Here is a 23,561-nt window from a genome sequence, read left to right on the forward strand (position 1 = left end):
TATAATTGACTCAGTCAATTAACAAGAATTTTATAAACACCTACAATGTGCCAGGTACTTTGCATAATAAATATTTCCTTAGCGCTTTCTATGTGCCTGACACACACATATGATTTGCTATTTGTCCTTTCTGCCTTCCTAATACCCTGCCCCTCTGTCCTTTCATTTCTATCTCTTGCTCTGTAAACAGTAACCCAATCAATACTACCCCTGCTAATGTAAAGGGCATTATAACTGAATTACCTATGGTTCCATTCACAACCCCTTTAAATTCCAGACAAAAACTCCCTTCCCTGGTCTCCACTACCCTATATGTGGTATATCCTCCTATTTAAAGGTTACTATTTAAAGGGACTATTTCACCTTTAGGTATTTGTATGTACAGTCCCTTACATGTAGTAGGTACTTAATAAATATTTTAAAATTTATCTTATTGTTACCTGGCCTTGCTTCCATTTTCTGTCCATTTCTTTTTTAAATCCAAGTTAGTCGATGAGTTCCTTATGCATCTGCATTTGTTTCTTTCTCCGCTTCTTATGGCTCAACAGTATTTCATTACACTCATAAACTGTAATTTGTTCAGCCAATCAATCCATTAATAAACATTTATTAAGCATCTACTATGTGCCAGGCATTGTACTGTGTTGTTGTACCCAGTTTATGGGTCCCCCTTTAGTTTCCAGATCCTTGCCACTAAAAAAAATTGCTGCTATAAAAGCTTTTATACATATGGGTCTCTCTCCTCTTTCTTTGATCTCTTATTTTCCATCTTTTTTGCTTCAAGTTTTTTAAATTACATTTGCAAGACACAGGACAAATGTATTGTTACCAGCTATATTAGGTATACTCTATCTCTAGCCAGGAATCTATCATCCCTACACTATAATCCCTGAAATCCCAAATATATTATCAGGTACTATCATCTTAGCCAGATATTTACTCCCCAAATTAATTTTCTCTTTTGCAATCCTTGTCTTCAATGGGCAAAATAATCTTTGCCCTTATGGTCTTTAGTTTCTTGCCTAAGACTTCATAATCATTGGTAATACTTCTTAGGTTCTTTCTGGAAGTTTTATCTGTGCCCAAGTAAATCACCAGAAGTGGGTAGTTGTCATTTGTTTTGATTTATCTTGGGAGAGTTTCTGTTGTGTCTTGGAAAGATGCCCCAGGAAGATAGCAAAACCTCTTTATTGTTGTCAGGTTAACAAATAGCTGTCTTAATACTCCTGAACAGGGGATGTACAATTTCTACCACTCCTTTCTTCTTCCTCTGCCTATTACTGAATGAATCCTCACCTGATAAACTCTCTCCTGAGCTCCTATACTTCATCACCAAACAGACATCTCCAATTCCATGTCCCACAGGCATCTCAAACTCAATAGTTCAAACTAGAGCTCATTATCTTTCCTACCAAGCCCACCTATCCTCCAAATTTCTCAGTTTCTGTTAAGCCCACACCCATCATTCCAGTCATCCTGATTGACAACCTTGGACCAACCTGTACTCTTTCCTCTCAAGCTCATCCTCTCTAGCCAAACAGTTGCTAAGACCTGATGATTCTGCTTTCTCAACACCTCTTGTATTCATCCTATCCTCTCTACTCATCACCACTGCTGCCCCTCCCCAGCTCACACCCTCAACATCTCTCACCTTAACTGTTATAATAGCCTCTTAATTGGTTTCCATGGTTCAAGTCTCACCTCTTTCCAATCCATCCTTCACTTATCTGCCAAAAATAATTTTCCTAAAGCACAAGTCTGAACACATCACTTCTTCCCCCTACCCCATCAAGAAGTTGGTTGAAGTTCACCAACAAATCCCTATTCTCAGCTAGAAGAGGGAGACTGCTATGTTATGTAGTGCAAAAAACCCTGAGGGGCCAGTGTTGCTTAAAGGTACAAGAAGGAGGAGGAAGAGGAGGAGAAAGAGTAGAATAAGAAGGAAGAGGAAAGTGAGCTTCTGTGTCTGGATCTTTGAATTCTTATCTGGATCTCCCTACGTTTTTCAAAAATTACAGCCTTTTTTTTAGCAGTGAAGGGTAAAGAAACTAATGAGATGATAGACCAACACAATGAGCTTCTACAAAACATTTTTATTCTGCAGGAAGAATTAGCCATTGGCTTGTAATAGAAGGAAAACCTACATTGACAATAGCAAGTGAGAATAGAAAAGATCTTGCCATGCAAATAGGCTGCCCAGTCAGAGTAGTTAGCAGAATGAAATGTTAGATCCTGGTTAGGTGCAAAACATAAAACCAGAGTGTCTGTGGGCACTGAAATGATCATTCCATTTTATGGAGTTGGAAGTTCTTTGGCCAGAAAACTGTTTCGTTATATTGCTTTTCCCCAGAAGTGCCTAACATTTCAGACCTGGCCAATGGGTTGAATTATTTTGCTTGATTGTAATTCTATATTAAAAGGAAGAACTCCCATTTATCCTGTGGCAGTGGTGGCTGGGTATTGAGTTAGTGCCTAGTGAAAGAGGTGGAAAAAATGAAAAAAGGGAAGAGCATCAATAGTAAATACATTGAAAATGGTGGGGGGAGTTCAGGGGGAGATTGGGGGGCAGTTTTGCGATGGGTAAACTTTAATATTTTTGGACTCAATTACATAAATTTGTGGTTTCCACTTTGTATCTTTAAATGATTGTGTTTGTTAAGTACTTCTTAAAATTCTGCAACCCTGGATCAGCACCAGATGTCTTAACTTTTGTTTTGCAACTGGACTTCAATGACTCTGGAAGAGAGAGTGAGGCTGACAACTTTGCTCAACCCTGCCTCACTTAAATCCAATTCATGATCAAGTCAAGACGTCACCCCACGATGTCATTGGTCCTTTTCCAAAACGAAGGATGAACAACAACAAGAACCTTCAATGACTTCCTATTAAATTTAGAATAAAATGTAAATCCCTCATAGCTTTTAAAGTCTTTAACAACCCAATTCCAGTTTCCCTTTCCAGATCTATTGCAAATTACTCCCCTTCATACACATTGTATTCCAGCTAAATTGTAAAGAGAGTTTCCTAGCTGACTAAAGTTTTTTTTCTCTTCCTCAAATTTAACATCATTACCATTAGCATATAGTTGCTAAGCACCTGTAATGAACAAACTATTGTGTTAGGTATTAGATTTAAACAAACTGGATAGAGCCTGGGTGCCAGGGTAGTTCGGTTCTAGTCTTGTTCCAACCAATTCGGAACAATTTAATATTGCTCGAAATCAGAAATCTATGGTTTTGCTAGCATTCATACTTCCTTTGCCTGCACAGACTACAAATGCTCTATGTCTTAGCTGACCATCTTTGAGAGCAGGTGAAAAAATTTCATCTCCCAGGAGCCATCCTGGTGATCAGCTACCCTGAATTCAGCTAGCCTGCCCCTCCCATGTCAAATACACAATGTATCATCATGCCCATACTCATCTTCCCAGCTTGCCAGGATTTTTCAGAACTCAAGTACATTGACATGGTTTGCAAGAACCCATGGCCACATCTACAACACAATGAAATACCAGAGTTGGAAGGTTGGGCATGTACAGAATCACAATTGCAAATGACCCAAAAGGGAACGGAAAGAGGTATTGGTTGGTGAAATCAGGTTGCAACCTATTAGGATATCATCAAGGACATATATGACCTAAATCCATGGGGTGGCTGGGCATCATGCAGTATTTAAAAGTTATCTTTGGCGATTGTTGATCCAATAGCCTTACCTGACTTCTATTTTTTTTTACCACCAGTTGACTGTTCTCCCAAATGAGAGCTGGCAGGATGTGCCACTTTTTAAATGTGAAGAATATAAGCTCCCAAGCTGTGGTGTACATTCACCTGTCTTTTGTGATTCAGAACATGGTAAGACTCTTTTTCTTGGATAGGTGGAATTCAATGGTGATCTAGGAAAGTGGTGTTGAGCCCCCACCCGGACTTAACAGGCAGCTGCATGTTAGTGGACAGAGCAAGGGATTTGGAGTCAGAATACCTTGCTCTGACACTTACTAGCTATGTGCCCTGGAACATGGATCACTGCTCATAGGTTGAGTGCTGGGAGGGACTGTAGAAGACATTTATTCAACCCTCTCTTTTTATAGCTGAGGAAGCTTATTTGTAGAGATTTTAAGTGACTAAATAAATCATGTCAAACTCAGATTTTTTTATTCTAAGTCCAGAGCTCTGTTCACTACATCACACTGCCTTGACCTTTGGGAAATTCTTTAATTTCTCTGTGCTCTTTTCAGTTCTCATCTGTAAAATAGAGCTAGCAATATCTGTACTAGTTACCTTAACTGCTTTATTGATGTTTTTTTTCTTAAATATCCCTGATGTTCCCTGCTTCTTTTGTACATCCCTGTCATTTCCAGTGGATCATCCCCTCTCCCCCAGTAGAGATCTGCTTTGTCACAAAGAAGTATAGCAAAGAAAAATAAACCAACACATTGACCAATACATCGTATTTCCTTTGAAGCTGTTGATGTGTTGTTGTTTGTCCTTTGTTCTCGAAGTGGACCAATGACATCAGGGTGATGTCTTGACCTGTGCATGAATTGGATTTAAGTGAGGCAGAGCTGCGCAGAGTAATCAACCTCACTCTTTCATTTAGAATCATTGAAGTCCAGTGGCAAGACAAAAGTCAAGATGTTGTTGATGTGGGTTATGTGGGAAGGAATTTGTGAAGATTTCTTGGGAGGTGGAATCCTTCAGGAGATGGAAAGGGGGTCTTTATACTATAAGAAGACATGCTCAGAAAAGACAACCAAATGTTTTCTGTAACAGTTGGGATTGCTAAGTCTATTTTGACCCCCTCAGTCTTCTTCCCTGGTATCTATAAATCTATCTATGCTACTTGTAGGAAGCAGGACCTTCCCTGAGGAGACAGAACCTAAGGACAAAGAGCCCAGCAGTTTCTCTGTCCTTGGCCATCTCATTATGAGTCAAAGTTATGTCCCAGCACTGATCATTATGATGGTAAGATCCAAGACTGATGAAACTTCTGTTTATTTATTTATTTGGGTTTGTTGTTGTTATGTTTACTCTTCTTCTATTCTTTAGGACAAATAAGAGAAAATCTTGTTTTATGTAGGGATAGAGACTTTACCTGTCATCCCATTGGTATAGGGAACTCTGAGGTGAGCAAACTTCTATCAACTCAGATCATGACCTTCTCTGTAAGTGATGATCTTAGAAAGTTGTTAAGAGCATTTAAAGGCCCTCAGTGGTACCAAGAATCTATCACAGTTCTATGAAATCTTCTCTACTTTAACAAATTCAAAAAAATATTTATTCAGCAATTCAATTTAATTCAGTTAAGATGTTATTAAGCACCTCTACTGTCTGTGTTCAAGGCCCTGTGCCGGGGTTTTAAAAATGGATGTAATACAAGGTCTTCTTTCTAGGAGCTTAGAGCCCAATGGAGAAAAGGACAGGCATTCAAATAACTGTGATGCAAGGGAGAGTGAGACAATTGAAATGGAGTGATGAAACCAAATTGCAGTCAGAAATTTGAGGAGGGCAAGGTGACTTTCATTTGAGGAATGAGGGTAATGGTGATCAGAGAAGTCCTGGTGGAGGATGTGGTATCTGAATTGGGCCTTGAAGGAAAGGACAGACTTCAAAAAATGAAGATGGGGGTGAGAGTCTATCCCAAGGAAGGGAGATGGCATGAAATTAGACATGGAGGTAGGGGTAACATGAGAAGGTAGCCTGGAGAGTAGTCTAGATTGCTGAGAATGTAGAGTACAGGAAGAGGAGTATTGAGATAAGGTGGGGGCTATTTTGTAGAGAGCCTTGAATGCTAGGGTCAGGGGCTTACATCCTCTATTTGGTAGGCAATAAGGAGTCATTGAAGGTTCAGGAGTAGAAGAGTGACATGATCGTAGAGATGCCTCAAGAGGATTATGTTTCAGACACTACAAAATGTGTCTACTCTTCCCAAGATGCATTTGTTTAGATTCCAGCCAACTGGACTCTTGTGCTGCCACTTTGCTGCAGGTCTGGAGCATCACTCACAACAGCTGGCTGACTTTTGTCCTGTTGATCTGGTCATGCATCATTTGGATGGCTCGTAACAGGCGACGCTTGGCCCTGCTCAGCTCACCCTTCCTCGTCATCTATGCAAACATCCTCATTCTTCTCAACTTCTTTGTGGCTCTTAAAGTTTCCCAGGAAGAATTATTTCCAGGAGTTTCCACTTCAATCCTCATTGACTTTGATCTAAAGCCTTATCCCCAGCCCTGCTTCCATATTGGTGTCAAGGTAAGAACTTTGTCTCTTCAGTAATTCTGTATTTGGCATTAAATAGCATGGTGCCTTTTTATGGCCATTGTGGGAAGGAAAGACTGGAATGCAGTTTGGGGCCAGTGAAGGCAGATGGGAAACAGGAAATAATGATTATAGTGATGATGAAAAAAGGGCTCAATAAGCTATGAATAGCTCACTATTCCTGAGGAGGCATGCAATGGAATGGACCCTAGATTGGGATTTCAGACACTGAGGTTTTAGCCATGCTTCTGCCACCAACTTGATGTATTGGGTAAGTCACTTTCCCTTTTGGGACCCCAATTGCATCAGCTGTATAAAGAGGAGTAGATGATCCCTCAGTTTACCTCTGATTTTACGGCTGTATTGATTCTTTGGAGGCATAGAGATGGGTGGTATCACTTGACCCTGCTTGATCCCCTGTTACCAGTGGTCCTTGAGGAGAGAAAGGTGACTTTCACTTGAAGAATGAGGGTAGTGGTGATCACAGAATCCTAGAGGAGGAGACTAAGCAGTCCTTTCAAAGATATATTTCTGAAAGTTGCCGCCAGGGTAGAAATGAACAACTTCTAATTCCAGGAAGTCCTTGAATAAGCAAAGAATGGTTTTCATTTGTTTTCAATTGCAGACTTGCTATGCATTTTCTTTCTGGCTTCTCTTGAGGCAGTATATGACAGAGAGACAGTCACTGGCAAGGGCAAAGGAGGAGGCTCTACAGGGAGCGACTGGTGATGAATGTGGTAAGGACGTAGTATGACAAATGCAAATGCTGCCCAAGCAGTCCCTACATTGGGGGGAACCTTTGAGAGAAAGTACCCCCTCTCTTCCTTGGAATGATTTTTTTAATTAACAAAGGGCAAGGGAGCCATTTCTAGTGTTTTTATGTGGGGGCCCTGGGATCTCAGTAGAAGCCACTGACATGTGGTTTAACAAAGTAGCTGAGGCGATCAAGAAAGGAACTCAGGGTCACCTTTGGCATCATGCCTGCTTAAAATATTGTTCCATGTTACTCTAAGTTACTCTAGATCACAGGAAGCTTGGCTGAAGGAACTGGGGCTGATTAGTCTGGATGAGAGAAGATTTAGGGGATATGGTGGCTGCATTCAAGCATTTGAAGGATTGTCATGTGGAAAAGAGATTAGACTGGTTCTCTTGGGTCCTGGGGGCCCATCAGGAACGATGAGTGGGACTGACAAAGAAGGACACTGTGGCTTGATGCCAGGAAGTCTTTCTAACAATTAGAGCTGTCCCAAAGTAGAATTGTCCCTCTCAAGAGGTGGGAGTTTCCCCCTTCTTTGGAGGTCATCAGGCAAAGGTGGATAAGACTTGTCAGGTATATTGTAGTGGGGATCCCTTTCTTGGGTGGGTTGGATTAGATGACTTCCAAGGACCCTTCTAGCTCTCAAATTTGGTGACTCTATGGGGATACAAAGATAATAAGATATGGTCCCTACCTTCAAGAACCTCATAGTCTAATATGAAATAAGAGGCATTGTGGTAGAGTGGAAATCAACCAACAAGCATTTGCTAAATAGCTAATGGATAGATTGATCGACACATATATACATAAATTGATACATAGATAGATTATAAGTATATACAGAGATGATCAATATATGCATAGATTGGTGATAGATACATAGATACTTACAAAGAGATATAAATACATACATACATAGATGATAGATAAATAGACATAGAAACATAGATAGATACATATATAGATGATTGATATGTACATAGATTGATGATAGATATCTACATAGATAAATACATACATAGATACATAAATGATAGATACATAGATCAATACAAAGACAGATGATAGATACATAGAAACATACATACATAGATGATCAATATATACATATATTGATGGTAGATACATACATATCTACATAAATACACATATAGATACATAGATCAATACATAGACAGATGGCAGATACATAGACACATAGCTAAATATGTAAATACATAGATTTTATGTATTGTCAGGTATATATATATAGATGATAGATATCTACATAGAAAAATAGATGCACACATAGATACATAGATCAATAGATAGATAGATAGTTAGTTAGATAGATAGATGGAATGAGAGATGAGTAGATAAATTTATGCCAGCCACTATGCTAAGCACTTTGGATACAAATTAAGATACAAAAGTGAGATAGTTTCTGTGTTCAAGAAGTTTACATTCTACTTGAAAGAGCAAAATTTTAAATGAGACAACATATGTAAAGCACTTTACAAATATTAAAGAACTATACAAATGCTAGTTACTGTTATTATTAATCATTATCATTAATATTAACAATGGATTTGGAAACTGAGGACCTGGGTTTTAATTCTGATTTTAAAACTTGTGTTTGTGAATTTCAGTAGGTAACTTCACTTCTGTTCAGGCTCTGCTTCTTCTGTAAAATGTAATACTTCTACTAGATCTTTAGAATTTCTAAAGTCCATTCTAGATCTAAAGTTCTGTGTGAAAATGGCTCCAAAACAAAATAGAATTTAATGTATAGAAAGGATTTTTAAAAATTATAGAAATCCAGAGGATGGAAAAATTATTACTGGTTAGGGGAATCTGGAAATTCTTCAAAGACAATATTTAAATGAGTCCTTGAAGAATGTGATGGATTTCAACAGGCAGAGATAAAGAAGAATAATGCTCTGGGCACAAAATCCTTTCATAAAGGTAATATCAACATTGTTTTAAAAAGAACATTGAATGACTAAATCATTTTGGCTATTACAAATACCCAAATTAACTAAAAAGCACCTATGAAGGAAGACACTATCTGCATCAAGAGAAAGAAATGATAAATAGAAGCATGTATAGAATGATTACACACACACACACACACACACACACACACACACACACACTTTTGTTTCTAATGTCAGCCATCTCTGGGGGGAAGGGAAAAAAGTTTTTAAAAGTTACATGATGACTTTATTACATATTTTAAAAAAATAGTAAGTTGTGGATAATAGATTTACAGTTTCATGTGCAATCATCTTTTTTAAATTCTACTATGTTATGGAAATTCTTGTGTTATTTCATAAATTAAATATATACACATTTTTAGAAAGTGAGTGGGATAAAAATCCTAAATGAATTAAGGCGTGAACCATTGTTATGTGGCCCAGCTTGCTGATTTAATATGAGGTAAGGGCAGAAAAGGGAGGAACAAACCACGACTTACTATGAAATAAGAGTCATTATAGTAGAGTGGAAGTCAACCAACAAGCACTTACTAAGTGTCTAATGGATAGATACAACAATTTTGATGGCACTTCTTATTGTCTCAGCAGCTTAGTAACATGGAGATCAGGATTTTGGAAAGCACAGTAGGTGTTTTGGTAATTATAAGATGGACGGCTGTTATATCTGGTGTAGTAGCTTAGGAATGGGGACTTAGGAATCAGGAAAGATTGATGGTTTATTATGCCTTAGACACTTAGTAGTTCTATGACCTTGGGCAAGTTATCTTAACCTTTCTGGACCTCAGTTTCCTCATCTGTAAAATGAGAGGGTTGGACTGGATAGCCCTTCTAGCTCTAAACTCATGGTCTTATATCGTGCTTCTCTCACTGTCTTCATAGGTCAAGACAAACAAACGAATGCTCTGATGAATCTCTTGGGCTCTTTCATTACCGGAATCCTGGTTAAATACTGGATCTTTCTTTGTGGTAGCATGTTTTTTATTGTCAGCTTTGATGGCAAGGTGGTTGTCTACAAGATCCTCTACATTGTGCTTTTTCTTGCCTGTGTGGCCCTGTATCAGGTAAATTCCCTTGCCGTGGGAAACATAGATGCCCTTTTTGCTTCATTGTCATGCGAAGACGGCCCAGGGTTCCCAAAAGTTATGGAAGCCAAGCAGAAACTCCTCTTAACTATTAATCTCACATTGTTCCCTGTGCCTGAAATCTCTCCCCCTTCTCTTCTTCTTCTGTAGAGATCTTTTCCATTCTTGAAGTCTTCTTTGATCCTCCTGATTAGTATGACCTTTGCCCCTTACACCTCACATAGGACTTTGTTTACATCCCTTTATAAGCATTTGTTATGTGTCATTGTATAGTTCTTCCTGTTTATCTGATCCTTATGTTAAGCCTGGACACTACAAGGGCTGCTTCTTAATTACACTTTATGTCTCCCCTAGCACAGGGCTACCACTTTATCCTTTGCAGGCCAAAAGTTTAGGCTACTGGCCATGTTTCACACTTACTATAGCTGTCAGGCAACTGAAACAAGATAGGAGAAAACAGACATAGGGGATGTGAAACATGCCAGTTGGTTGAGGAGGGAGCAGAAATGAACTATTCAAGGGTGAGAGTGAACAGATATACTATTGCACAAGCCAGTAGGGTTAAGATCATTGTGTCTTAACCTAATTCTGCACTACCTGAACTTGAGATTGGGTATAACCAGTATCCAATCCAAAGCAGGACTAGAGATCCTAAGATGTAGGCTGCAAAGTTAACATTCAAGAAGGCAGGAGGAAGCAATGTTTCTCAGTTGGTTACCTGTTCACTTCCATGTATAGTTCAGGGCTCAGCACTATGACCTAAGGGCCAGATCTGACCCTATGTCTATTTTTTGTATAGCCAGGGAATTAAAAATGGTTTCTGTGTTTTAAATACAATCAAATAATTTTAAAATGCAAAAACCATTTTAAGGTGATGAGCCATACAAAAATATCAAGCCCACAGGCTATAGTTTGCCTACCCCTGGTATAGTGGACTGAGAACTGGAATTCGAGTCAGAAAGGCCTGGGTTTAAATCCCTCTTCTGATAATTAGAAGCTGTGGGACCCAGGGCAAGTAACTTTAACTCTTTGAGCCTCAGTTTGCTAATATAGAAAAGAGGGATAACAATGTCTGTAGTACCTGCCTCACAGGGCTAATGTGACGTTCAAATGTGATAATATTCTATAAAGCACTTTGTAAACTTAAAGTCCTATGTAAATATCAGCTGTTATTATTTGCAATATACCTATGGGATGCAAGATAAGGATGATCTATAAGAAAACAAGAAGAGGGGGCAGAGAAACTAAGAAAAAGAATGATCTCAATGAATTAAAAGTATGAAGCATAGAGTGAGTCCATTAAGGAACATACTGGGCTTGTCAAGTTACCCATAAATGAAACAGGAAGATCATTAATCCCTTCAAGTTACCCAGGATCACCAACATGGAGATTGGAAATCAAATGTGTATAATCAAGAAGGATGGAGAGAGAAACAGACAGACAGACACAGACAGAGACACAAAGAGAGACAAAGTAGACAGAGACAGGGACAGAGAGGGATGGAGGATATCAGAGACAGAAGAAAAAGAAAGGGACAGAGACAAAGATTGTTCTGTTAAACTTCCAACTTTTCCACTTCCATTAAAAATGTGAGGAAACAATAACCCATGGCTGTTGGGTTCAAAAGATGCTGTATTATTTGCTGAGCATTGAATTTTTTAGTCTCTGAGCTCAAAGAAACACTAAGATTCTTCTCTATGCCTTGTGACAGCTTGACATCTTTTGACAATCCAGAATTCTGCTGCCAACTTGGACTATCATGGAGAAAGCTGCTTAGCTCTGCTCCAGCTGTCTGTAGGCTTCCCAGTGCTTGTTGGCATCTCCTGTGAGAGCCGCCTCTGGCTGTCCTCAGTGTCTCTAATATACTGCAGTCCCCACTAACTCATGCAATGTGTCTGGTTGCAGATTCACTATGGCTGCTGGAGGCGAAACCTGAAGTATTTCTGGATGGCTGTGGTCTCTTACTCCATGGTAGTTCTTATCGCTGTCTATGGCTACCAGTTTAAAACCATTTCTGGTTTTTTAATCCACACACTGGGGCTGTCAGAAGAGGGGTAAGAGCTTTTATCTTTGCAGCTTGTTGGCAGATCTGGGACGAGGCATTTGTGTCCCCTAGGCAAGGTTCGAGAATTGTGCCTTTCCTCCCGCTCTCCACTCTATGTTTCCAACCATGTCTAAGATCTGTGAGTCATCCCTGGAACATGTGTGACTTGGCTTATCACTTGACAATGGAGAGTGATATTTGTGGCATTAAAATATGTTCAATAATAAGAAATAAAATTAAAAATCATTCCATTTGTGAGGCCCATGACCATCACCACCATGCTGCCCCTCATGGACAATCCTGCTCACTTCTAGTCCCAGCTGTATTTGTAGTCAATATGCCCTTTGGAGTATATAAGAATCCCAGAATATCTATCTTCCATGAACTGTGAGGGTTTGGGAGATAGATGGTGGTTGAAGTTATGTCAGAATTAAACTAACATCCTCCCTACTCTCCTTATTTTGAAATATTAATCTGAACAGATAACAAAGCAATCCATTACAGGAACCCAGTGATTTTCATTGATATAGGAAGTATTGTGCGTGCCAGGTCCGTGCAATGGTAGTTCTGAGAACGAATAAGCCCTTTGGCAAGATCCTCAGGCTATTGCCCCTGGACTGGGGAGTGGTGTTCCCAGTTACCTCTACTCTACCCCATGTTGCTAGGCTTCTTCCTTAAGGACTCAGCAGCAAAGCACATAGAAATTCTACTTAGCTTCCATCCAGGAAAATGGTTTATTTTGGTTCTATTTATTTGAAGACAAAAGTCCTCTGGCGCAGCATCAGGGTCAATCAATCAATGTGCACTTATTGAGCTTCTATTCTGGCCTAGGTACTGTGTTAGGTGCTAGAGATACAAAGAACAAAAACAAAACAGGATCTACCTTCAAAGAGCTTCCATTCTTTGAGGGGAAACAACATGTGTACATTTGAAAATATATATGTAGAGAGAGAATAGATTATATAAATATATTTAAGCCTATAGAACATGTTATATAAATGTATAAGTGCATTTATAAACATGTAGAATATGTTATATAAATGCATAAATAGATTTATAAATAGATTTATTTAAATATACATAATACATATTATATACAATATATGCATTATATATAATATATGCATATTATATGTATGTGTGTGTATGTATATATGTATGTGTATGTATATGTGAATGATATATACAAACATAAATTAATAAATACAAACATAAGCACAAAGTAATTTGGGGGAGGAAGAGCTAGCACCTAGAAGATCAGAAAAAGCCCAATGAGCTTTAAGGAAACCTGGGATTCTAAGATGCAGATGTAAAAAGGCATGCAACACAAGCATGAGGGACAGGCTAAGCAAAGTCACATAGATGAAAAGCTATGTGTGAGGTACAGTAAGAAGCCCATTTTGGCCAGACTGACAGTGCTTACCTGCCAGCCTCCAATTATCACTCACACAGCGATAACTCACTTTAGAGGGAAGAGTGACTAATTTTGCCTCATAGCCCTCCCCCAAAGTAGGAACACAAGGCCTCTGGGATATTAACATCAGGCACACAGACACCCAGCCCAAACCTCAGAAGCACAAGCATTGTTACTCACTGATACCATTCCCAAAGAGAAGGCCTTCAGCACAGTAGGCTAGCTCTGCTTCCCCATTTTAAAAAAAAAATTGTTTTATTTCATTTTTAATTTATGGAATAAAGCAAGGATTTCCATACGATACGATATGATACAATACAATAAAAACAATTCAACGGTACAATAAAAAAGATGATTGCGTATGAAACTGTGAATCTTCTATATACAACTTGCTTTTCCTTTCAAATATCTAACAAAATTATCATGTAAATTTCTTTTTTCTTCCCTCCCCCCTCCCTGCCCTAGTGTTGGCTACCATTAGACACAAATAGGTATACACATATGTGTGTGCATACATATATATATATATATGTAATACACACATAAAATTGTTCTATACATCTATTTATCAGTTCTTTATTTGGATGCAGAGAGTATCTTTCTGCATATGTCCTTTATAGTTAATTTGGATATTTGTAACAGTCAAAATAACTTATTCGCTCAAAGTTGTTCTTAAAACAATACTGCTGTTACTGTATACAATGTTCTCTTGGTTCTGCTCATTTCACTCTTCATTATTTCATGCAAGTCTTTCCATGTTTTTCTAAAATCACTGAACTCATCATTTCTTATAGCACAGTAGCATTCCATCACAATCACATACCACAGCTTACTTCCCTTAAATGTCCTGGCTACAGCTGCTCAGAGTTGAAGCATCCAAGTCACAGCCGAGCTTGTCCTACCCAGTTGTTCTTGGCAGCTAAGGCACAGGGGAGCCACCTGTCAGAGCAGAGAGTGCCCAGTCTCTCCCTGCACCCTCTTCCACTTTTACCCTTTTGGGTCCCCAACATTTGTGATGCCGCTAAGCAAGGAACAGCTGGCGCTATCACACTGCCCTCATAAAGGGAAACAACAGAGGCCTGAGACTGTGCATAAGACAAATTGTCATTCACAAATTCCTTGGTATTCCTCTCTCAGTAGTGTTTCCTGACTCTGATTCATGCTGATTTTCCCCACCCCTCCAGCTTTAGATTATTTGCCCTGGCCTCAGTTTCCCATTCTTAGTCTTTGGATTGGTTTACTCTGGTGATGAAACAGAATGCATTCTGTTTATCATTTGGGATCACAGCTTGGACTGCATCCTTTCCTCTTTTCCTGACCCGTAAATGTGTCTGCTGTATTCTGGCAGAAGATTGGGATTCGACAATGCCATGTTTCTTTATTCTCACTGAAGGCAGTGAGAGGCAAAGAAGAAAAAAATTCATTGCCTTACCTTATCTCAGTCATAGATTCTGGAGTACAGACATGCCATGTACCATGTCACTAATTTGTCTTGAGAAAACACAATGTTGGGTGAAACAACATTACAAGAGACTTTGGGTTCCATAAGAATAATGTTATACACTGTGAAATTTTAATGATCAAATTAGTCACTCCTCCCTCTACTCACTCTTACCCTTAAAGAGTTAATTTCAAGAGAGGAGAGAAAAGAAAATTCATCTTCCTCCCCCACCTCTTCTTTTTGCAGAGGTGGATGATCTATGGGATAGAACATTATATATACTGTCAGATTAAGTCAAAATATCAGTTAATTTACCTGAACTACTTTTTTTCTTTCTTTTTATAATTATTTGTTACAGGAATGAATGGAAGAAAATATAATATGATATGATATAATGTAATATCTATTTTAAAGGAAAATATATATTAAAAAAGAACAATGTATAGCCTCCAAGCAACATTATAGTGTGGTTTTGAAACCTGGGAGGGAGCAGAGCATTGGCCATGATGGATTAATACATTATCTTGAAGTTATGTTAGTGAGGGTTGCCTTACAAAAGCTAAGTTTCTAATCACCTCCATTCCTATAGCACCTCTGACATGGCACCATTGTCACTCTGGTCTAATCCTGCCCTTAGATCCATATATGTGAATATATGAGCAAACATAAAACATAGCTGAATCTTCAGATGGGCAGCATGCATCAACCTTTTTTTGAAAAGCCTTTAAGTCATTAGAGATCAGTTCTCCCCCTTGGTTGACAGCTAAATAAACTCGTGACTGTGAGGCTGTGGGGTATGAAGTCATTTTATATGAAGATATTATAGTGGGAGAGGGAGTATGTTAGCAGAAAAACTGAATTTATTCACCATTCATAAGAGGAGAAGAGTCATCAATGAGGAGTGTTGACAATAGATGCAATGGGCAGATGTCCTTATTTTATGGGGTGAAAAAACATGCGTGAGCCTCCAGACCTACCCAAATGATTCCTCCTCCTTCTTTCACTTGCCCTGCCAGGTTAAGAGATATAGGGCTGGAGCAGTTTGATACAGTGGAGCTGTTTGCAAAGATTATGCTTCCTGCGGCTTTTCTCCTGGCATGCATCCTTCAGCTGCATTACTTTAATGAAGACTTTCTCAAGATCACCAGCCTGAATAATACTGCCATCAGTTTGGAAGGCACACCTGACAGGTACTCTCATCACCAGGACAGCACTGGACAGCCCAAAACATATACAAAGAGTCTACATTCAAGAAATTAAATTAAGAATTCCCCTCCCCCGGCCACAAACATTCCATTCCATTCCATTCGATTCATTTTCACAATGATGAAGTACCTCCTCTGTACTTGGCACTAAGCCAGGTGTTGGGAATCCAAAGGGAAAAAAGAAATAGCTCCTTAAGAGGTTCTTATTCTTCTAAAAGAGGGGAGAGAATACAACAGATAAACAGATAAACAAGCAGGAGAAAATTTAAGGAGAGAGGTCTCAGTAATAACAGAATTGCTGTTTATCTTCTGACTTGGGGTGGGTTTTTAAATTTTTTTAAATTTGTTGTAGAAATTATGGCTTCTCCGTCTTTGTGGAATTATCCATTATCTTCTCTATGCCCCTATTTTTTTTCCTTTTTGACCTGCTTAGTTGACTTTATTAAAGATCTAACCAGCTGGATGGAAAAGAAAGACAGTATGAGCCATTGATAATAATAATAAGTAGCATTTATACAACCCTTTAAGGTTGTCAAAGTGCTATATGACTATTGCCTCATTTTGTCATCACAACAGTCTTTGGAAATAGATGCCATTACTGTCTCCACTTTAGGCAGACAGAAACTTGCCCAGGGTCACATGGCTAGTAAATGTCTGAGGCAGGGTTTGAACTCACTTCCTCCTGACTCTAGGTCCAGTGCTCTATTCACTGCCTTACCTAGATGCCTAATTGCACAATGTAAGAGAATATTGGTGTCCTCCCTCCAAACACCAGTACTCTTCATTACACATGATTTTCCCAACTTGAGTTCATCCTCTTACTCAGATTTAAAGTCAGTCTGGGGAGTCCAGTAGGGGAGATCCCCAGAAGTTGTCCCCCTCTACAGAGTAAAGGAAGTGCATTACATAAGAAGCCCAGAGCTCACTTTGAGTGAACATGGTAGGCTATGACTCCATCTTCATAAAAGAGTCCATTCAGAACCTACTCATGAATACAGAACAACCAATCTCCTGGAGGTGAAACTCAGTTTTAGGTCACGTGGTTCCCAGCCTGTAGACCTGTCTGCCTGCCCTGAAAGAGTTAATACTTCCTCAGGCTGGCTCTTGCATTTTGTTCCAAAGAAGAGGGGGGAAAATATTTCTGAAATGGGTTGCCATTGTGTTACAGTATCATTTGTTATGGCATCAGTTACCAACATAACTGTTCTGTATTTCCTAGCAATAAGACGATTGAAAATGACGTACATCTTCTGGCAGATGTGTAAGTCTCTTCTTTTAACCTTTGGCAGAAACTTTCTAACCAGCTGTCTCAGCCTCAGTGAATAAGCATTTATTAAGCACATGCTGTGTGCCAGGCATTATGCCTGGGAATACAAAGATAAGCAAAAAAAATGACAATCCCTGCCCTCAAAGAGCTTATATTCTCATGAGGGAAGATAACACATTAAAAAGAAGCTGGAAGGGGCAGTGGAAGAGGAAAAAACTATTGATACAAATTTATAAGAATAAATTCCAGTTCCCAGTAAACAAATGGTCAAAGGGGAGAAGGGGAGGCTGGTATAATTAACAAATTTCTCATTCAGCTCTTAGCTGCACATCACTGTTTCCACATAAAAGGAGTAAAATCAGGAGAGGGAACCCATGGCAATGTCCACCAAGAAGTTCTGGCTTAGATCACACAATCAGAAGTCACATCCTTTTATAATCCATGCAGGCAGATAATGCCATAGGTGCATATAACAAATATAATTTCCCTTCTATTATCTTTTCTTACATGGAGTGAGATTGGGAAATTGGTACCTTGGAGGGAAGGAGAGGGAAATTGGTAATATTTGGAAGCAGGACTCAGAGAGACGGTTCCTTAGAAACAAGGGAATTAATTAGCCAATAAATTATACAAATGTGATAAACTATTCCTTTTCCCTTTTGTAGGCTCAAAGAGACAATTTGGAAACTTCAGAATAGGTAAGGATTAAATAGCCTCTCCTCCAGTTTGTGCTCACTTTGATATATTGCATGCTACCTACATGCAGCTCCAATATGTTAGTTTGCAAAAGTTCTCATATATGTTATTTATTTGGTTCCCACAGCAACCTCACAGGGAAGCTAGCATGCAGGGATTCTTAACCTAATCTCTGTGAATGTCTCTTGCTAGTATTTTGATAATTATGTTTCAATATAATTGGTTGTCTTTGTAATCCTATGTATTTTATTTTATGCATTTAAAAACATTATTCTGAGGAGTCAGTAGGTTTTGATAGACTGCCAAAGAGGTCCATGGCATATACAAAAAAGATTAAGAACCTCTGGTATAAATGTTGTTCCCCGTATTGTACAGTTGCAGAAATTGAGGCTCCAAAAAGGTTAAGTGGTTTGTCTAAGGCCAAAAAGCTAATGATTTTTATTTCAGAATTGAGTATCCTGACTTGTAGTTCAGTTCTTCTAGGCCACCAGGTCACTTTCTTGATTTGGAGTCAGGTTTTTTTTTTTTCTTTCCTGCATGCATGAGAAAAATGTTGATGTAACTCAGAATAATGTTAATGGAAGCAGGTCATAGAGGTTTAAAATTCTTTAGAATAAATAAATCAGCTCATTTTTTCCATTACCGGTGATGAAGACCCATTTCATTTGTGACCTTTAAAAACCCAACCCAACAAATGAGGAAGCTGGCAAATGAATCAATGTGTTTTAAAATGGTCTAAGCCCACTCTTTTTGTATTCTGCAGTCTGATGCCTGGAAAGAAAACTGATGAAACTCAGAACTCCATGAATGATCTAGACACCATCACAGTGGATGAAAAACAGAATCAGGAGGAAAATTTGCAGCCAGAGCAGAAAGGACCAGCAGGTTAGAGAGCCAATCTTCTTCAGCGATAGGTCATATATGATATTCTCCACTCTCCCAGGTCTCACCTGTGCCAAACTGACACCGTATCACACCAGGAAGTTGATTTCTGTCATTAGGACTTTGGGATGTATATTGGGATCACAGATTTAGAGCTGAAGGCGACTTTAGATGTCATAAAGTCAAACCCCTTCATTTTTACAAGTGAGGAAACTGAGGTCCATAGCGGTTAAGTGGTTTGTCTGAGGTCATATAGTGATTGACAGAGATGGAATTTACACTCAAGTTTCCCAACTCCAAATTCAGCGTTCTTTCCTTCGGGCCACATTGATCCCTAGACAGGACATAACATTAACCAACCAGATCATTTAGGCAAATGACTAATTTTGTATAAAAAACCAAGCAACTGGAGCAGCTCGGTGGCGCAGTGAGTAGAGCACCAGCCCTGGAGTCAGGAGGACCTGAGTTCAAATTCAGCCTCAGACACTTGACCCACTTACTAGCTGTGTGACCTTGGGCAAATCCCTTAACCCCAATTGGCCTGCTTTCCCCCCTCAAAGAAACAAAAACAAACAAAAAAACCAAGCAAACAGCAAACCGTGTTCCCTCCCCCAACCCCCACCCCTGCCAAGTCCTCAATCAGATCTGACCAATTCAAAATTGTTAGGCTAATTCAACACACCATCTTTTCTTTTTTTCAATAAATTCAATTTAATTCAACAAATAACTATTGAGTGCTCCTTTTGTGCAAGTCCCAGAGTAAAAAGAGAGGAGTTATGAGGAATATAAAAGTAAGTAAGATATAGTGCTCTTAAGGAATTTACAATCAAGTAATAATTAGCACAGTAATTGCTGACATTTATGTAACACTTTGTTAAGGTATACAAAGTGCCTTTCCAGTATTAACTCATTTGATCTTTACAACAACCCTGGGAGGTAGATGTTACAATTTCATCCATTTTACAAATGAGAAAACAGAGGCAGAAAGAGATTAAATGACTCTCCTAGGGTCACACAGTCCATAAGACTCTAAGCCCAGAGCTCTCTCCACTAGGTCACCTAACTGTCTGGGTAGACCCAAACAAAAAGAACTGTAGCATATAAGAGGATTTGGTAAATTGTTGTTAAAGAAATACAAAATGCCGTGGTTCAGAGGAGAATGGAATCACTCGTGGCAGAAAGATAGGAAAGCTTCATGGAGGAGGAGGCATTTGAACTGGACCTTGAAGAATGGTGTAGAGGATAAGGCACTGACTTGGAGTCAGAAAGACCTGGATTCAAATCCTACCCTTTGATACTTATTAGCCGTAGAACCCTGGACAAGTCATTTACCCTCTCTGGGCCTCAGTTTCCATATCTGTCAAATGAGGGAATTGGATTACATGGCCTTTGAGGTTGCTTCCAGCTATAGATCTATGATTCTACGAATGGGTAATATTTTGACAGGTAAGGATGGATGGGGTTGAAGAGTATTAATACCATTTTGGAGCTAGAAGAGACTTTAGAGTTCTCCCAGTCCAACCTCCTTATTTTACAGATGAGGAAACAGAGGCCACATTTAATTCAGAGAGCTAATTAGGAAGAGAAAATTAAAACTCTTCCCTACGCTGCCTCGGAAATTGAATGAATTTAATGTCATATTCCCCTAGCACCTCCTGTACTCTTTTTTCCCCCTCTAATGCTAACTATTAAGTCATTTTGGTCACATATGTAGGCAAACCTTATTAGATCAGACACTGCTAATTAGGAATATATGCTAATTCTGACAGGGAAAAGGCTGAAGTCTATTTTTTCCTATGTATAGAGAAAGGGCTTGCACATTCATTCACTCAGCAAATGAATGCTACTTTGAATAGAATATTAGTATGAGGAATAGAATAGAATAGTATGAGGCTGGGGGAAGAAGACTGTAAACGTAAATAAGGTAGCTCCTTGTTGTGAGCTTCTGTAAAGAGCTTACCAAATAAGAGAAATTGAGTTTCATCAAGATCTGAGTCTATTAAAGAGAAAAAAGTGTTTTAAGCACTTCAAACACACTTATGTACAAACAATATGCTAATTACAACCATCTGATCTATTCATTAAAGCAGGTCCAAAAAGACTTCTATTTGGCATGTTTAATGAGCCTCATTCTGGTTATTATAAATGCATTTCAAAGTATTCAATGATATGTCTTTAAAAACAATCCACAATTCAGACTTTTCACCAATGGCTTCAATTAGTCTTAATAAGGTTTTAGAATAGTACTTCTAAGCCACAGCATTTTTTCCTCTCTCCTCAGAGAAAGAAACAAGAGGTTGCGACTGGATGATTGACAAGCTAACTACTGGTTTTCTGAAACTTCTAGAAATAGTTAATGGAACTCAAGTGTTACTATGGAGACTCCTGGAAATACACATCATTAAGGTTGTTTCCACTGTGATCATCTGGATTACTCTTCAGGAGGTTAGTGATCCGGAGGAAACTGCCTTTCAGGGGAATTGTAGAGAGGCTTTTTTTTTTCTAATGTGTGGACGTTTAAATTCAGATTTTTTTAGAACTTTGAGAGCCAGGTGGACCTCAAGATGAGAACCAGTTGAGCATATCTAAATGCATATTTCTGTCCTTCCTAACACATCACCATTTGATCCCGAACCTATAAAGTCAGCAGGATTCACGTGCACAGAAAAATAGAAAACAAGATCCAATTAACACCCACCAAAATCTTTATTCCAGGTTTCCTTCATGAATTGTCTTTTCTACATCGTCTGGGTGTTCGCATTGCCATATTCCAAATTGCGCCTGTACGCATCACACATCTGCACGCTTTGGGCTTGTGTGATGGTCATCTGCAAAATGATGTATCAGCTGAAGTTTGTCAAACCTCTGACCTACTCTTCGAATTGCACTGAGGTGAGAACCCTGGCAAAGAATAGGGTGACCTACCACGAGACCTTAGGAATGACCTTATAACATGGAACATTAGATCAGGAGGAGATTGTAGAGATCACCCAGTAACTCTGATCCCTGCATTCTGAGGAGCTATGAACAAAGCACAGACAACAAAGCTAGACATGTTTGAATTCTTGCTCTCTTCTACCTGAGAGGCAGCATGACATAATAGTTAGGGAGCTGGCCTTTGAGGCAGGAAAAATTGGCTCTGAGTCTGAGCAAGTCACAACCTCCCAGTGCCTCAGGAAACTAAGAGTCCCAGTTGATGACTACGGGCTGATCAGCACTGGTGGAGCTCATCACGGGTCCAGAACCAAAAAAAAAAAATTATTCGAATACTTCTAACTGCCTACTTGTATGCGATATGCCCCCTGAATAACAAGCAATCACATTTATCTAGCATGTTAAAGTTTATAAAATACTTTCTTCATGGCAGCCTTGTGAGTTATGAGACAACTAAGGGTAAAGGGACTTGCTCAGGGTCATACAGACAGTAAAGGGGCCATCTCCAGTTGTCTTGATGTATATTTTGCCACAGGACCCAGATGGCTCCAGAGGACAAAGTGAGGCTGGTGACTTCGCACAGCCCTGCCTCACTTAAATCCAATTCACTTGCAAGTCATGGCATCACCTTCCTGATATCATAGTCCTCTTTGAAAATGAAGGACAAATAACAACAACATTTAGTAAATGTTAGAGCCAGGTTGTGAATGAACTCTGCTCTCCTAACTCCAAGCTTAGCATTCTTTCTACCTCAATGTGCTCTCTCTCTCTCTCTCCCTCCCTCTCTCTCCCCTCTCCCTCTCCCTCCCTCTCCCTCCCTCTCTCCCTCTCTCTCTCTCTCTCTCTCTCTCTCTCTCTCTCTCTCTCTCTCTCTCTCTCTCTCTCTCTCCCCACCCCCCCCAGAGGCAATCAATGTTAAGTGACTTGCCCAGGGTAACACATCTGGTGTCTGAAATCGAATTTGAGCTCAGGTCCTCCTGACTCCTGACCTGGTGCTCTATCCACTTTACCACCTAGCTGCCCCTCAGTGCCTTGTCTCTTGAGAATGACTTCTCGTAACTCATGAGACCTTTCTCAGTATTAGGGTAGTTGGAGGGAATACATACATAGACAGAGGGGCACAGGGGAGTTGAATATGATGGGATGATATCTAAAAAATATAGATTAGGGATAGAGAGGAATGTACTGGGAGAAGGAGAAAGGGAGAGTTAGAATGGGGTAAATTATCTCACATAAAAAAGGCAAGAAAAAGCTTTTACAATGGAGGGGAAAAGTGGGGAGGTAAGAGGGAATGAGTGAAGCTTACTTTCATTGGATTTGGCCTAAGGAGGGAATAGCATACACACTCAATTGGGTATGGAAATCGATCTTATCTTACAGGAAAGTAGGGGGAAAGGGGGAATGATAGAAGGGAGGGCAAATTGGGGAGGGAGCAGTCAGAAGCAAACACTTTTGAGGAGGGACAGGGTCAAATGAGATAATAGAGTAAATGGGGAAGCTAGGATGGAGGGAAATATAGTTAGTCTTTCACAACATGAGAATGACTTCTCATACCAGGAGTAAGGAAGTTTTTGCGTACTTAAAGCAACGTACCTGAAGGTGTAATGC

General features: G+C 39.4%; 1 protein-coding gene across 1 annotated transcript in view; it reads left to right on the plus strand.

Moving 5' to 3' along the window:
* LOC118842337 (piezo-type mechanosensitive ion channel component 2-like) overlaps positions 1-23,561 on the plus strand; it is a 105,242-nt gene that overhangs the window by 15,651 nt on the left and 66,030 nt on the right. The window contains exons 9-17 of the mRNA XM_036749897.1: positions 5,985-6,248; positions 6,919-6,991; positions 9,867-10,048; positions 11,976-12,124; positions 15,986-16,122; positions 17,571-17,596; positions 18,917-19,022; positions 21,301-21,464; positions 21,735-21,935. Of these exons, the coding sequence (XP_036605792.1) occupies positions 5,985-6,248; positions 6,919-6,991; positions 9,867-10,048; positions 11,976-12,124; positions 15,986-16,122; positions 17,571-17,596; positions 18,917-19,022; positions 21,301-21,464; positions 21,735-21,935 (1,302 nt within the window). The remainder of the gene's footprint in view (positions 1-5,984; positions 6,249-6,918; positions 6,992-9,866; positions 10,049-11,975; positions 12,125-15,985; positions 16,123-17,570; positions 17,597-18,916; positions 19,023-21,300; positions 21,465-21,734; positions 21,936-23,561) is intronic.

The sequence above is a fragment of the Trichosurus vulpecula genome, chromosome 3 (genome assembly GCF_011100635.1).
Source record: "Trichosurus vulpecula isolate mTriVul1 chromosome 3, mTriVul1.pri, whole genome shotgun sequence".
In the NCBI taxonomy this organism is placed as follows: Eukaryota; Metazoa; Chordata; class Mammalia; order Diprotodontia; family Phalangeridae; genus Trichosurus; species Trichosurus vulpecula.